The sequence below is a fragment of the Perissodus microlepis genome, chromosome 16 (assembly GCF_051167445.1).
Source record: "Perissodus microlepis isolate ML-2025 ecotype Zambia chromosome 16, ASM5116744v1, whole genome shotgun sequence".
Lineage (NCBI taxonomy): Eukaryota > Metazoa > Chordata > Actinopteri > Cichliformes > Cichlidae > Perissodus > Perissodus microlepis.
Window position 1 is genome coordinate 23003008 of NC_140476.1, and position 15620 is coordinate 23018627.

The window sequence follows — 15620 nt, forward strand, 5'->3', positions numbered from 1 at the left end:
ATCGAGTTACATACACACTGCATGAGTGGGAGTGTGTAATTATTGCAAGAACTGTTTCTTACGTACTTTTCGGTACTGATTAAAGACCGTTATGGATGCTTAAACTAAATAAATGCGTTTTTCAGCCAAGTGGATAGTTTCCCTTGTTTATTTATAAAATTGTTTATTTCTATTTTAGTTGTTTTGCTTTTTTTATTTTGGTTTTTAAATTTTCTTTTCTTTTCTTTCAGTTGTTGACCAAGCTAGAACAACAGCTCCATACAGGGAAACTACGTAAACTTCATACCATAAAACCGCTTAAAAACAGAGAGAGAGACTACAAAAAGGCTATAAAAGCGATAACAATGTTTGTTGATTCTTTCGGCCTTCGGGATATCAAAGCTGTCTTTTCGAGCCTCTGTCCGCTCGCGACATCACTGTATTCTCGCGAGCACTCGGTGACTTAACGCGGGCGAAGAGAAGGGAGATGGAGAGAGATGCGGTCTGAAAAGGACCAGATGACCGTGGGCAAGGAGAAAAGCGTCGTCGAGATACAGTTTAGGGACATCCCAAGAGAGCAGGAAAACACTTCCGGAAACCCGAAGCAGAAAGAAGAGAAGAAAGAGGTGTTTACAAAGGTGGGTAGCCGAGCTTTTGAGCCGTGTCGCATTGTTTACGCTGCTTGGGGGGGCCGTCATGGAGGAGACGCGGAGGGATCGTTTCAGCACCGCGGACAGCGACGAGAGTTTGAGGCAGTGGATTCACGACGATCCCGTGGATTCACCCACTTACAGCCTCCTCTCAGCTTACATGTCACGTTTAAGTCTGATTTCATTTCATGTAACGACTCTTCACGTTGGTATTTTATGATGACATTCCCATGTAACGTTCAACGGAATGCAGAATACGACTGCTGGCGATTCTCAAAACTGTCTCCGATACACTTCTTGTTTTCAGCATGCATGCCCAGTAACCCCACTTTTAGGCCTTATTATCATTCCCGTGATCTTTGAATGTAAGAATTGCTGCAGCAGACACTCAGTAATTGTTTAGTGTGTTGACTCCCATCACTGCTAATGTTTTATTACATCGCCATATCGTGTTTGAGCCTGTTTAAATTATTTGTTGAGTTAATAATTTCATAGTTTCAATGACTGCGCATTTGCCTCAAGTAGCTCTTTGGTGTCAAGTTTTGAACAACATGAGTTTATATGGAGGAGGTTTTTGGGGTATGTATATGTTGTGCCTCTGTAAAGTTGATGGATTTATTTATATTACTGTATTTCTGTGTAAAACAAATGTTAAATAAAAATAACAAACATACAAACATGCTTATAGGTGGTGATTCGACGGCTCCCACCCAACCTGTCAAAGGAGCAGCTAGAAGAGCAATTGAGTCCACTTCCACCTTATGACTACTTTGAGTTTTTCCCAGCAGATCAAAGGTATGAATATTTTCTGAACTAGGTGATTAAAAGTTCTGTTTTCTTACAAATGTATTTATGAAATTTTGGGATGCCATTTTCTCTTCACAGTCTGTACCCCCACCTGTTCTCCAGAGCGTATATCAATTTTAAAAACCCTGAGGATATCCTGCTGTTTAGGGACCGATTTGATGGCTATGTCTTCATAGACAACAAAGGTACTTCTAGCCTGCTTTTAACACATTTTAACTTTATTGCCACTGCATCACTGTTGGCACACAGGGCCACATTATCCTGCTATATTAAATGCAAATAAAAGCATGTTTGCTTTACGGTTACAGGATAATCTTTATGGGCAAAGAGGTCGCTTTAAAACTTTTGTTGCCATTGTTACTATCTGATAGCTAGTCTGTCAGTGATGGGCTGCTTACTGTTTCAATATTTATTCAGGCCAAGAGTATCCTGCAGTTGTAGAGTTTGCTCCCTTTCAAAAGATTTCGAAGAAGAAGCTAAAGAAAAAAGATGCCAAAGCTGGGAGCATTGAAGAAGGTAAAATACATTAGAGTCTGTCCTGCTCTAAAGCTGTCCTAAATACAGTTTGTCATTCTTACATGTGTTTAGGATGTTCAGAGAATCAAAAGTGTTTAAATAGGACACATTTAGGTCAGAACTTGTTAATTTAGTATCTGTTCCATTCTGGGTCAGATCCAGAATATAAGCGGTTCTTGGAGAATTACTCCTGTGACGAGGAGAAGTCTATGGCCAACCCTGAGACACTGCTAGGAGAGATAGAGGCCAAGACCAGAGAGCTCATAGGTACAGTAAAATATCTTCATGTGTCCATCTGCCTACTCATAGCATACCACAGATTTTTATATATTGATTAACTGATTCTTTTGTTTCTTGATTTTAGCCAAACGGACGACACCGCTGCTGGAGTACATCAAAAATAAGAAAATTGAGAAACAGGTAGGAAGGCGAAGCTATCTGCAAAGTGTTTTTGAAATGTGAAACATCTATTTCAAGCTGTCCCATCTTCCTCGACAGAGAATAAGAGAGGAGAAGAGAGAGGAGAGAAGAAGAAGAGAGCTTGAAAAGAAGCGGCAAAGGGAGGAGGAAAAGAGAAAGCGGCGGGAGGAGGAGAGACGCAAGCGAAAAGAGGCAGAGAAGCAGAAGAAATTGTCAGACAAAGACATTAAAATTAAGGTAGCCAGTCAGCATAAAAATCTCATTAAATAACCCTTGCTGTTTAGATCATGCAGTGGTGTGTAGACATGGAGTTTTTTTCTGTATTATTTGTGCTCCTTCAGCTCCTTAAGAAAAGTGACCGGGATGATGATGTGGATTCAGACCGAATGAAGGACAAGAGTGACACTGGAGAGACAGACAGAGGCAAATGGGAGAAAACTGGAGGACAAATAAAGTCAAAGGACCCCAAAGACAAGTAAGGACTGTGAAATCATTCAGTCATGTTGACTGGTTTTGATTTTGGCTGACAGAATTAGATCACTACTAGTTAAAATACGGCACCCCTATGGACAGTTTTCAGACATATATATGTACCAAAACATAAATCAATACTGTAAATATTTTGATTGCATTTAACATAACATATTATCCACAATATTTTATGTATTCTAAAGGACAATCATTGATCTTTGTAGCATTAATATACAGTTAATAATTACAAATTGTATTGCAGAAAAACAAAAAAATACTTTTAAAAAGCTTCCATGATGTCTTATAATGCAAATCCTTTGCAACTCGCATTCTGGTGTCTAACCTGGTGTTTCTGCAATCTATATTCTGACCACTAGAGGTCAGCCTGAGAGTGACAAGGAGCAACGAGAACAGCATGGGCGCAGGCAGAGAGATAAGGATCACCGTGGGAAAGATGAAGAGAGGAAACGACAGAGGCATCACTATGAGTTTGACAAGTTCATGCGGCGGAAGGATGAGACCAAATGGGGGAAGGGCTACTGCCAGGACCGAGCAAAGAAAGAAGGACACCATCATGGCTATTCCTACTGTCCTGACAGTGGAGACAAGATAGGAAAGGAGGAGAGAGAGGACCTGGGTAACAGGAAGGAACGCCTCCGAAACAAGGTGAGCGAGAAGGTGAGCATGAGAATGGGGAGAAGGCGATCGCTGATTGTTTCATCACTAATTTGTTCATCTGTCACGGTGTAGACTTGTTTCAGATATTGATTTATGTGTGACTGTCTCCATCTGATAGTAGGTCAGCTCATGTTTCTTCCAAGCAAGCCTGTGAAAACACTATTAGATGCATCACAAACAAAGATATCATCAGTGGGTTTTTCAACTTTTTTTTTGCTCCTGCCAGACTCTCAGACCTGTGAAACCCACACTGTTGTTTGAAGGCCGTCAGTTTCACGGCTTCATTTGTGTTTAGCGCTAGGTGTCAGTTAGTGTAGCCTCAGGCTTCAAGCAGAGATGATGCCATCAGCTGTAAATTCACTACTTATTTTTGTTTGCTTTTGTTCTTTTTCAGCCACACGGTTTTCAACCCCCAAAATAACAATTTTTAAAACCCAGCAATTTACCAGATTCTGTGCAACTCCCACTGGAATCACAAAATACTTCAGTAGAGCTTTATATGCTGCAGTTTCACCCAAAAGAACTGTGAACTTGCTTTGTTGTGTATGAATAAGCAGATCCCTTTTAGAAATTGAATGAATGGTATTTAACCTTGGAGATAGTTACTGCAATCACCCATAGTGTGCACTATTGTAATCACAAATTGCAAGTAACCACACATAGTAGGTAGGCTCAGTGTAATCAAGTTGCTACTATATAGCGTGTACTTCGGCTTCTCAGTCAAAACTACACTTCTTCACGTTCAGCTTTTAAAAAAAGAACAAGGTGTTGGTGATGGTAAAAAAATGTTCAAATGGATGTAACCTATGAACATTATAAGACAAAGGAAAGGAACAAGCGCAGATATATTCTATACCATTGTGTATTCATACTGTATGCTACCTGTCTCTCCCATGTCCCTGCGCTCTTTTCTCCCTGCAGGACCGTCCAGCCATGCAGCTCTATCAGCCAGGCGCACGCAACCGGAAGCGCATGAGCTCGGCAGGCAAAGGCTACGACTGCATCCCTGTGGGCCACTCGCCTGAATCCAGGACGGAGCACTGTTATGAGGTTGCAACCATGGCAACGGGGCTGGAGAAAGGTTTTGAGAAAAGTAAAGATGAGCAGTGAGCAGTGTGGACGCTTTAAGCGGTAAAAACGAGTTAATTATTCATCCTTCACCTAAGTTGGTGGTGACAGATTCGACTGGTTATCACTGAGCTTTCAAGATGAATATACCCCACTGAGAAAGAAAAAGCACTTCAAAAGCAGCCTAGTAGTAATTTTTCTGTGTGTTAGGTGTGATGAAATTCAGAGATTTGGGTGTTGGTCAGGATTCTGTTTTGGGGTTTTTTTGCCTGCTCGAGCATGAAGACTTGGATGAAAGAATACCAGAATGATAGCACAACAGTGAAACAAATCTTTTTTTGTTTTATGCCCTGCTCTTCCTGTGTTCTCGTTCAGAGATCGGCACTATAGCTGCTACTGAAACTGCTCTGCTAGCTACTTTCAACTTCATCAGCACTTGAGCCAGTTATGTGTCATTCTGTGTAGTGATAATATTGAAGTGTGATCCCTGTGGGAGGCAGCTAATTGGCAGCATCCATCAGTAGTTTACTTGTGAGACCATTGCCTCATCCTCTGCATCCTCTATAGTTCTCAGATCATGTATATTTTATAATGCTCATATAGATTTTATGTAAACTAAGAATATTGCAACTAGAACGTACAGAAAATGGATGTAGACAATGCCAGGCAGGAAATTTTGTGTGTGTTGTAGTGTGTAAAAGCGAGCGAATGAGGGGAAATGTTCCATTTTACTTGCGTGTCTTAAATTTGGTCCATCCTATTTTTCAGGCGTCTCTGTCTCTACAACAGAGATCCTGTTTTTGCGTGTGAGCCAAGCTTTGTACTTGATCACCCAGGAGCCAGGAAGAACACATTCTCTACATTTCTATAAAGTATTTCCTAGAAATAAATTATGTAAAATTGCAAAGTATGGCACCAATGGGTGACCACTATTAATTTTTTATGCTCTTTGCATGGTTTTCTAATAAAGCCATCAACTAAATGTAATGGGGAAGCTACAAATATTCATTTAAAAAGCCTTATATTTTTGTTTTATTTTTGCACGTGTCCCAACATGGAAACTGACAGTGTTTAAACATGTAATACCTCTTGGATCATTTTATTGTTGCTTTAATTTTCCATAAGTGTGAGAAAATAAAAAGACTAAACCGTTAATTTTTTTCTGTTAGTGTGGTTGTCTAACAGTTTGGGTGAAGCCAGATTTACCTGTGCATAATATACATTAACAGTTGCTAGTTATGAGTCATTACTGTTTGCATATGAATACAGTTGGTATTCAGTCGTTGCAGGAAGAGTAAAGTTGGTGAAGTGAGACTGTTGAAGGCTGGGTCGCAAGTGACATTGAAGAAAAGTTGCTCATGCATTTTGTTTTTGCTCTTTCTTCAGAATACCCTCACAGACACAGTTTGTCATCTTTCCCCCAGATAAAGCAGAAGTATCATAATCAACAGGAAACCAGCAGAATAAGAGCACACATGTACACACTGTAATTCTCATGATCGTGCGGAAAACATGCATTCTCACTCACAAGACTCTTAACAACTGTAATATCACATTCTTGGGTATATGTTCACACTTTCATATAGGTGTTGAAGGTGGCAGTTGGTATTTACTCAGACCTAAAAACTCTCTCACGATCCCTCTTTATAGTCTTTAGTCCTTAAACTTTGTTATTTTTGCTCAGTTTTTGTTCAAATTTACCCCCCCACCCCCACCCCCACCCCCACCCCACTCCTCCTCGCCACACACTGGCATACATGTCACAGGTTTTAGTTTATGCCTTCTCTCTTCTTTATAATCTTACTTAATGAGCAAAAGCAAAAGAGACACTATGACACTCTGGGAACTCCCAAAGACTTTCAGAAGTTTACTATAAATCTGTACACAAACATTGTGGGTTTTTACATTTCCAGTCTCATTTCTTAGAAGCTCTCAGTAGAGTTCGGTCACACAATGTTTTACTAAATAACTGATTTCACAGGAGCGCCATAGCTGAAGTCATTATGGCGAACATGGGAAGGAATAAGACGAGCATGTGGGGGAACGTGGCAAGTAAACGTGTGCTCATAAGCTTGAGGTGAGTCACACATGTCTGCCTTGTTGCAAGTCATTTCCAAGACTGAATCTAATGGGTGGCCGTTAGTGCAGTTGGTAGGATAAAGATTGTCACATGATCCATTTCCTGCGATTCTGGCACCGTAAGTTCAAACCCCCATTTCCTTAGCAGCCTTCCTTAGTCACAATATCTGTAACCCATCTATAACTGACACTCAGATGCCAACTTGCGGCTTCAGCGTGTGTTCGCAAAGGTGAGTTCTCAGCTCTTGTATACAATACGCATTATTTCCCAGTGTGTTACTGAATAAAGACGAGCCCAGTTGTTATTGTTATTATTTTAGATGGTTTGTATTCATTTTTACCTTTTCACTAATAGTAGATTCAACATGATGGTTTTTTTTTTAAATACATGTGCTTCAGTTAAAAGTTAAAAAAGGAAACGATTACGATAGCGTTGACGCGACAACAGTTTGAACAAATTTCATGAGAGGCAATGTGAGTGATGTTAAAATATAATTCTGAAGAACACATTAGTAAAAATGTGCCTTTATAGTGGTATGAGAAATAGTTTTCAGGAAATGAAAAAGGGTAAGTTACCAAAATGGTGTTGTCGTCACTAACAGTAACAGCGATGAAGTAATAACGTAATTCCCATCGCTTAAAACTGAAAGAAACTTTCAATGACTCAAAGTTGGTGGTCTGTAGATTTCACCTTTCTTTGTAATGTGGTAACTCTGTTCACCATGATTGCCATGCGGGCCATGGCGCGTGAGGAAAAAGTGCTTGTATTCACTGCTTTTGCTGTAGCGTTCATCGTCTCGCAGTTTCAGTTTACGGTTTTAAGCCTTTTAAGGATATTGTTTGCTACAAGTTACAAATCAGCTCCTCAGAGCATTTCACAAGATTGAAAAAAATAAGCCATAGCAACAGTTGGCACTCTGCACCACAAATCATGCATACCTTTTTCCTGTGTGAAAACTCCACCCGACACATGTGCTGCTCGCATGCGAACATCAACACAGAAATAGATTCCTGTAATAAGGGCAAAGGTATTTGTTTCACACCTTGAGATCAATCATTCGTGTTTCTGCAGCAAAATACTGTTTGTAACAGCACTTCAGACAGGATGAGAGGGTTTTTTTTTTCTTCCCTCAGTCATTTATTTTGATGTATGAGAAATGCAGGACATCAAGATGTGCTGCAAGCTGTCAGTGCAAACAATCCCTCCAACTGTACTTTAAATTGTGTATGCAACTGTATACTAGTGCTAAGTTTAGTTGATTTTGACACGTTGGTCACCAGGACAGTTCTGCACTGATTTATTTCTTTTTTCTTTTTTTAGTTGTGCTGTGATTTTCATTTGAGTTAAGATTGTGTTTACACTTTCATTGTTGGGAACAAGTGATGTGGTTTCTGAAGCTTGTGTGGGCGAGAGCAGTGTCGGTGTTTATCCATTCGGTGTGCTCATCCATGGCTGCTGTTCAGATGTTAACAAAAAGCTGTTATCATGCAACCAAACAGGGTACAGCACAAAGGAATGGTGAAATGGAGTCATTAATTAAGCTTGGTTACTTTGGCCGGGAACATTAAATTTACATGACTTACTCAAATGTAAATATTTCACACTCAAAATTAAAAAAAGATTTCTGACTTGCCATTGTAATATTAGAGGCTACTTTCAGCTGCTTGATTTTTTATTTTTTTTTTTATTAAGCGATTGGTGTGCATGCTTGTTTAGGTAAATCCAACATATATATTTTTAGAGTGTAAATAACATTTCTTTACTTCCACCAGTATATTGTGAAAAAATTGACTTGTCTTCTGTGAACCTCACAAGGCTTTTCTGAACCCTTGCACACAGGTGACGAGAGACCGCTCGCTTTCAAACATGAAGGTGAATTCCAGCAAACTAGACAACGCCACGATAAACTTTCTGCAGAATTCTGGCGCCGCCATCTCTATCTCTATTTTGTACATATTCATCACCGGCATTAACTTGGTGGGAAATGGCTTGTCCATGTGGCTTCTCCTCTTCCGTACCTCTCCCAAGTCTCCCTCCATCATCTTCATGATAAATCTTACCCTTACCGACATGGCTCTCGGTGCTGCTCTGCCCTTTCAGATCTCCTACCAGCTCCAAGGATATCAATGGAATCTGGGACCAAACATGTGCAGGTACTTTTTATTAAGCTCGGACATTAATGGGACAGGGGGATTATTGATTAATCTGCAGAAAAAACTTGTGTTGAAGACAACAAAGTTATATAGATATATCAAGGTATATATATGTGCCACAGCTTTTCTTCTATTACACTGATTTTATACAGATATTTCAAGTGAGACAGAGCGTGACAGTCTTGATGCTATGTCAGTGAAAGTAGTCACATCTGTAAAAAGAAAGTATATGAAAGTGTAGTCAAGATTCACTTCATTTTCCTGAACCTGTTACTGATTATTTTTTACTTCAGCCAGCAATTAAACAGAAAACGTTTTTTCTTTCTTCCCATTTACAGTTTTGTGACCCTCGTTTTCTACTCCAATATGTACTGCTCCATCCTTACAATGATGGCCATCGGTATCGACCGCTATCTGGGCATTGTCAGGCCCATGCTGTTCAGGCGGATCAGGAAGAAGAGACTGATCGCTTTTATCAGCTGCTTCGTCATGTGGGGTTTGGTCCTGAGCACTCTGTATCCACTGATGACGACAGACCTGACCTATCACGTTCCTCAGCTTAACATTACAACCTGTTTTGATATACTGAAGACAGAAATGCTTCCATCCATGGCGGCCTGGGCAGCCTTCCTCTTCAGCATGGTCTTCGTTCTCTTTCTCTTTCCGTTCTGTGTGACATCATTCTGCTACATCAGTGTCATACGCAAGCTGGCCAGTGATTCAAAGACATCCCAGAAAAAGAGAGCAATCCGTCTGGCAGTCATTGTTCTCTTAGTCTTCACATTCTGCTTTGGTCCAAACAACATCCTCCTGCTGATACATAGCGTGCTGAGACTCTACTATAAGAAGTCTATCTACACAGCCTACAAGCTGTCTCTGTGCTTCAGCTGTCTAAATAGCTGCCTCGACCCATTCATTTACTACTTTGCCTGTAAGGACTTCAGACAAAAGCTGAGAGAGATAATAAAACTGCAGAGTTTGAGCAGTGGAGATTCAATGAAGATGGAAAATAAAGACACTTTGTACTCTGCGCAGTGAGGTCAAGAATGAGCACAGAGAAAGGTGTTTTTGAAACCACAATCACCACAGCATAGAGCGAGAATGGGTCAAAGGGGAAGAAAGACTTCAGAAAGGAAGTCAGAGCGGGTTACTCTGAGTCAGAGAAGCTCTTTGTCTTGAGTCAAATCTCAAAATCATTTGTGCCAGTTGGGTTTTTTTGTTTGTTTTTTTGTTTGTGTGTGTGTATGACAGAATAAATGAACATGAAGAGCAGCTGTGTGTCTTGGGTAACTAGTTATCATCCCTGCATTAGCTTTCTATTTATTTTAAAGAATCCATCACCTCATTACAAAGCACATTTGTCATAGGTGGAAAACCCTGTTTCCCCTCATTATTTCTGATCTGACTTTAACAAATGCAGGATTTGTTAAGTGGATTTTCCACGCCAGACAGAAATCTGATCATGAGCTGGAATAATCCCAATCCACAAAAGACAGACCCCCACAATCACTCGGGCACAAAGAGTTTCTGGCAAAAGCCTTGTGCCACAACCCACAGGACACCCCAGGGGTCCCTTGTCCTTGCGCCACTGCACCAGAAATGGTTTGGCTGACTGATAGGGACCTACACAATCTTATGCAGGTAGTTTTAATGATGTAGCTTATATGTATATATCTATATTTTAACAAACATCCATATAACAGTTGTTTTTAGAATTTATGTAGCATGTGCAATTATGTAGCATAAATCAAATATGTTGTATGAGCCGCACAGTTTTTGACTTTGTAACAATGTATCTCATTATTTTTTTTAAATACCTTTTTTTTGTACTGTGTGTGTATGTATATATATATGTGTGTATATATATATATATATATATATATATATATATATATATATATGTATATATATATATATATATATATATATATATATATATATATATATATATATATATATATATATATACATATATATACATACATATATATATATATATGTATATACATATATATATATACACACGTGTGTGTGTGTCTCTCAGTTTCTTCCATTATATAAATAAAATTGTTATTATTATTACTATTACTTATTTTATTATTAGTAGTAGCAAGGCTGGACTGACCTCTCGTGATTTTTCATTTTAATGGGCCGATGGGGTTTTATTTCTTTTCTTTTTTTTAACGGTATAAATGAATGGTGGTGGATTGGTCAGTTGGTCATGATCGACTCTGGGCTGGACCAATTACAGCCTCGGAGGTTGAACTTTAAAGTTGAGGTGAAAAGGAACGCGATTTGTCCCGTACTACTTCAGCTAGAAAGTTACTAATTCAATCATGAAACTGATCAGTGATCAGCTGATCGGCTTTTCTCTCTGTGCCAGAAAGAGGAAACCAGCGGATGTCGCGCTAAACAATAGCAGCAGGTTGAAGCTTGATCAGCTGTTGTTAGCATTTATTTAATATTACTTTCTAGTATTAGCTGGTGTTTGCTGGAGCCACAGCTGTAAAAGCTGCTGGTGATGATATCGGTTTGGATATGTGGTGAGAGGGAAACATGAAGATGAAACCAGGAGATGTCCTTACTGAATCATCAGAGCTGAACAGGTGATGGAGAAACAGGTTTACCTTTTAGGTTGAAGGGAAGTTATGAACTGTTTCTGAGAGACAAATAACACCAGGATCCTTTGTAGCTGACAGCTGGTAACTGTGCAGGGGCGGGTCTAGCAAAGTTTTGCCAGGGGGGCAGGTAGGGCATTAACAGGGAGAGGGGGGCACAAAGAAATACTTTTCTTTCTTATTCTTATTTAAAATGTCTGGCTTTTATTAAATATTTATCTGAATCTTACAACCAAAGTTTTCATCTGATTTAAAATGTATAAAAATCCATTATTGGATTCAGTAAGTATTAAGGTTAGTATATACCCTAGTAAGTTATAGGGCTTTGGAGCGTGATGTCATGGGAGGGGGCATGACCGATTTTTGGTCGAGCCGCCATCTTAGTAGGCCAAACAAAGGGCTACAGGAGCGAAAGCACACGGAAACATCAGCTATGGCTCGTACTTGCTGTGTTGTCGGTTGCAATGTTAGATCGCAGGATCGGGAAGGGAATAAGCTGGAAAATGGGCTCTCTTTTTATCGTTTCCCCTCCTGGAAGCAACATGAGGGATCTCATGTATCTGATGTTACCAAACGTGGACATCAGGCTTGGATAGCAGTGAGACGAGCTGATATCGAGTTCTCTGTCATCATTTTTTGTTGGTGTGCTCCCGACATTTTCATTCCGGTAAGTTCTAAAGAAATTCATATTGCTCTTTATAAGCTTTTAGTTTTATTTTCAATGCGCTGAGGTCATAGAAAATTAGAACAAACACCCTAATGTGTGATGCAGCAGAACTGTGTTCTGTTTATGGAGTAGCTTATCGGTGACAACTTCTCCAGAGTAGCGAGTGGAATTTGCCTTTTTTTGCGGACGGTGTGTTTATGTTTTCATCTAGAGCAATTTTTGGGGCAGCTGCTGAGGAGAAGTCAATGTTATGTGCAACCTCTGGCTGTATCTTGGTCATATGGTCAACGTACTCACAACGTGGAGGCTTAAAAGCGGCCAAATCGTGTACCCAACCGTTTGTGAATTAGATGTGCGCCTCCAGGGATTTATAATTCCGAAAATGATTTGTGGTGTATGCGCTGACTCCACAGACAAGGTACGAGAAGGTATCAGGGTAGGACAATGGCGGTAGGTCTTCAGGGTTTCTACTCCACTGCCGTATTTCATACGGGTCCACATTACCAGTGCACGCTATTTTTTCCAAGTACCGTCTCTTGGCGTCCGGGCGCAATCGGTCTCGATACAGTCCTTTGACTTTTGAGCTGATTTTAAGCATGGTTCTGGCAGTTGTCCATCCAACACAGTGTGTTTGTTTTGATTCGTGGCCTTCTCAAATGGTGCCGCGCTCCCACAATGCATTGCGGCGTTACGTCAACTCCAAAGCCCTATAGTATTCTTTCCTTTGGAAAGGTACCATCTGTGCAGTCTGCAATTCTGTTGAAGAAAGATGTTGAATCAATTTAATTACTGGAGAAAAATAATAGATTTCTGTGCATTCAATTAAAATCGGTTTTGTCAATTAAGCATCTTGAGGCAGACGGTGGGGGAGTGGTTCCCTATTTTTTTCTTTTCTTTTTTTGCTGGGAGTTGGTACCCTATTAGTTAGGTATATGTAATTATAAATTAGGTTGTTTTATATTTTTTCTAAGTACTGTTTAGAATACCAGAATTGGGAAGATGGTGTAGGTTTAAGTTTATTATAAAGGCTTTATGGCTTTTCCTACAATACCATGGTGGGCCGGTCACTAGTCAAAATGCCTGGGCTGATTTTTTTTGTCCCAGTCCAGCCCTGAGTAGTAGTAGCAGTAGTTTACTACGGTGGCCCCTAGAGACAAAGCACCTACAAACTCCAAAACACTTGCAAACTCCAAAACACATGCAAATTCCAAAACACTTGCAAAATCCAAAACACTTGCAAACTCCAAAACACTTGCAAAATCCAAAACACTTGCAAACTCCAAAACACAACGGAAGTGCTCCAGGACGCTAGGGGCAGTGTTGAGCTTTTGTTACCTAGTAACTACACAAGCCAGGAAGTACCAATGACCGGATTTGGGCTGTATCCCAATTCAGGGTCTGCAGCCTTAAAGGCCGCATTTTAAGGCCGATTACGTCACAGCGACACAACGAAGGCTGTCCCAATTCAAAGGCTGCTCGAAATGCGGCCCTCAAATGCGTCCTTAATTTCCCTGAATTTTAAGGATGGGCCCAACATATCCCAGATTTCATAGCGCGGCGGTGGTGTGGATAATTTTGCCGAAAAAAACGGCGGAAGCGGAGCCGCCGAAGAGTAAACTTTCAGAAGTAAGTACTGAATATTATGTCACTTATTTATGCGCAAATGTTTTTATAATGAAGAACATTAAAACATTACTGTTGGCCACATGTCGGGAAAGTTATGCGACATTAGCGATGTTTGTACTAACTTGGTTTTAAAGCCTTTACTTCAAAATATACGCCTTTCAATAGTTGACTTTAATCTTACAGAGAATGTGATGATTTTATGGATAAATAAAGTCAGTCATATATCCACAAACACAACAAGCTGAAAGTCAGTGATGCTGCTCGGTTTGCAGTCCTGAATATCACGGCACAAGCAGGGTTCACTGCACTGTTAATGTTAGCTATGTTATATTGCTGCCTCTGTTCGGTGGTGTGGAGTCAAACGGACTTTAACGTGTGTTTGAACGAGCTGACGGTTCACTCGTTAAGCTGAAAGAAAGATGCTTTAATCACAGGAGTCACACATGTGTCCACTGTACCATCTGGGAACTCTTTTTGTTTCGTAATAACACAAACTAAATCCTCCTTCTTTTGTGCTGTTTTGTAGCAGTGTGTACACCTGAGACTGTCACCTGTCTGTCTGTCCTTCACTCTCTCTCTCTGTTTCTTTCTCTCTGATTGTGTAATAAAAGTATGAACATTCATTTATAAGTTACACTTGTGTTTGAATCCTGCAGCTTATCACACATTTGATTTCCATGTGTGACAACTGCAAGTGTCCAGAGTGAGGACAGACTGAGGGACCCACTGCTGCACATCATCTGTGAGGCTTTGCATCCCTGATGATCCACCAGGACAAACTCAGCAGTGTGTGAGGAAGAGGAGGAGGAAGAGCCAGCAGCAGCTGACAGATGGAGAGAATAGACAGACTGTTCCCTGTTTTTGAAGGACTGCTAGAAAAGTTTAGAATCACTAATTGTCTGTCCTGAATCAGTCTTATTAGGTAATGTTCAAATAATTTTATCATCCCAGTGTTTTCAGTGTGGGAGAAAGTACTCAGGGCCTTCAAGTTACACACTATGAAAGGCAGTAACAAGTTTAATATTCAGAAACCTAAAGTATGTATCAGCAGCAGAATGGACCTAAAAATAAATGTTTGTTTCAGTTCTATGAAGCTTTGAGTATTTTGCATTAGTAGCACTGCTGTGTTTGTTGCATCATATTGCTGTAATTGTTTATATGCTTTATATATTCTGAGGTAAGTTGATCTATAGTGTTACATCATATTTTATAAGGATGTTATGTGTTTGTATACTTTCTGCCCAGTTTGACCCATTTAGCAGAAGTCAGCCTGTTTAAGGCTCTGATATCTATTCTGTATGACTTAAAGCAGTTATGACATGGTCTGATTTTCTCACCCAATAAAGGAATATTCAATATATCACTCTACTCTTCATTTTATCAGCAACAGTTATCACAGCTTGTACATTTTCTTTTTATAAATATATGTAAGCAATGAGCCAAATTTAGTAATGCTAACATACTGAAGGAACAACATTTGTCTCTTATATATGATACACCTATATATACACTGTCAAAGACACTTGTCTTTGAGTGAAGATTTAAGGTGATAAGACATATAAATAACTGCAACTTGAATCTGTACTGAGGCTCAGTATTTGACACAGAGTTCATGTTCACTGCTGTAATAGCTAATAATGATTAATATAATAACTATAATATTGGCCATATTATATTTACATTACCAAAGTGATATGACTTTAGTCTCATGAACAACATTAGCTAATTGTTATTTACTAACTAATCCTAAATGACTGTTCAGTACAGAAATGAAGCCCAAAAATCATGTTTTACTGTCCTGTGGTCTCAGCCTCAGATACTTATCAAATCACACAAAGCTCTTGTAGAAACAAACAAACAAATTAACAAAATATGTTCTCCTTCATT

The 15620-nt window shown here is 39.7% G+C and overlaps 2 protein-coding genes and 1 long non-coding RNA gene across 4 annotated transcripts; all 3 read left to right on the plus strand.

Moving 5' to 3' along the window:
* The first annotated feature begins 416 nt into the window (after positions 1 to 416).
* upf3a (UPF3A regulator of nonsense mediated mRNA decay) lies at positions 417 to 5744 on the plus strand. Of its 2 annotated transcripts, none has more exons than XM_084907883.1 (10): positions 417 to 617; positions 1318 to 1424; positions 1515 to 1621; positions 1854 to 1952; positions 2109 to 2219; positions 2317 to 2372; positions 2451 to 2609; positions 2714 to 2847; positions 3221 to 3521; positions 4443 to 5744. In XM_084907883.1, exons 1-10 carry the CDS (start codon positions 477 to 479, stop codon positions 4629 to 4631), a joined length of 1404 nt encoding a protein of 467 aa, XP_084764009.1. In that variant the 5' UTR covers positions 417 to 476; the 3' UTR covers positions 4632 to 5744. The 2 variants fall into 2 exon arrangements, with proteins under 2 accessions (XP_084764009.1, XP_084764010.1); XM_084907884.1 differs by having other exon boundaries at positions 3221 to 3509.
* A 561-nt stretch (positions 5745 to 6305) lies between these two features.
* p2ry8 (P2Y receptor family member 8) lies at positions 6306 to 10657 on the plus strand. Its single transcript, XM_084907885.1, has 3 exons — positions 6306 to 6898; positions 8509 to 8822; positions 9161 to 10657. Exons 2-3 carry the CDS (start codon positions 8536 to 8538, stop codon positions 9858 to 9860), a joined length of 987 nt encoding a protein of 328 aa, XP_084764011.1. The 5' UTR covers positions 6306 to 6898; positions 8509 to 8535; the 3' UTR covers positions 9861 to 10657.
* A 227-nt stretch (positions 10658 to 10884) lies between these two features.
* On the plus strand, positions 10885 to 15091 carry LOC146370927 (uncharacterized). Its single transcript, XR_014797223.1, has 2 exons — positions 10885 to 13733; positions 14390 to 15091. It is a non-coding gene; the product is annotated as an uncharacterized LOC146370927 (long non-coding RNA).
* The last annotated feature ends 529 nt before the right edge of the window (positions 15092 to 15620 follow it).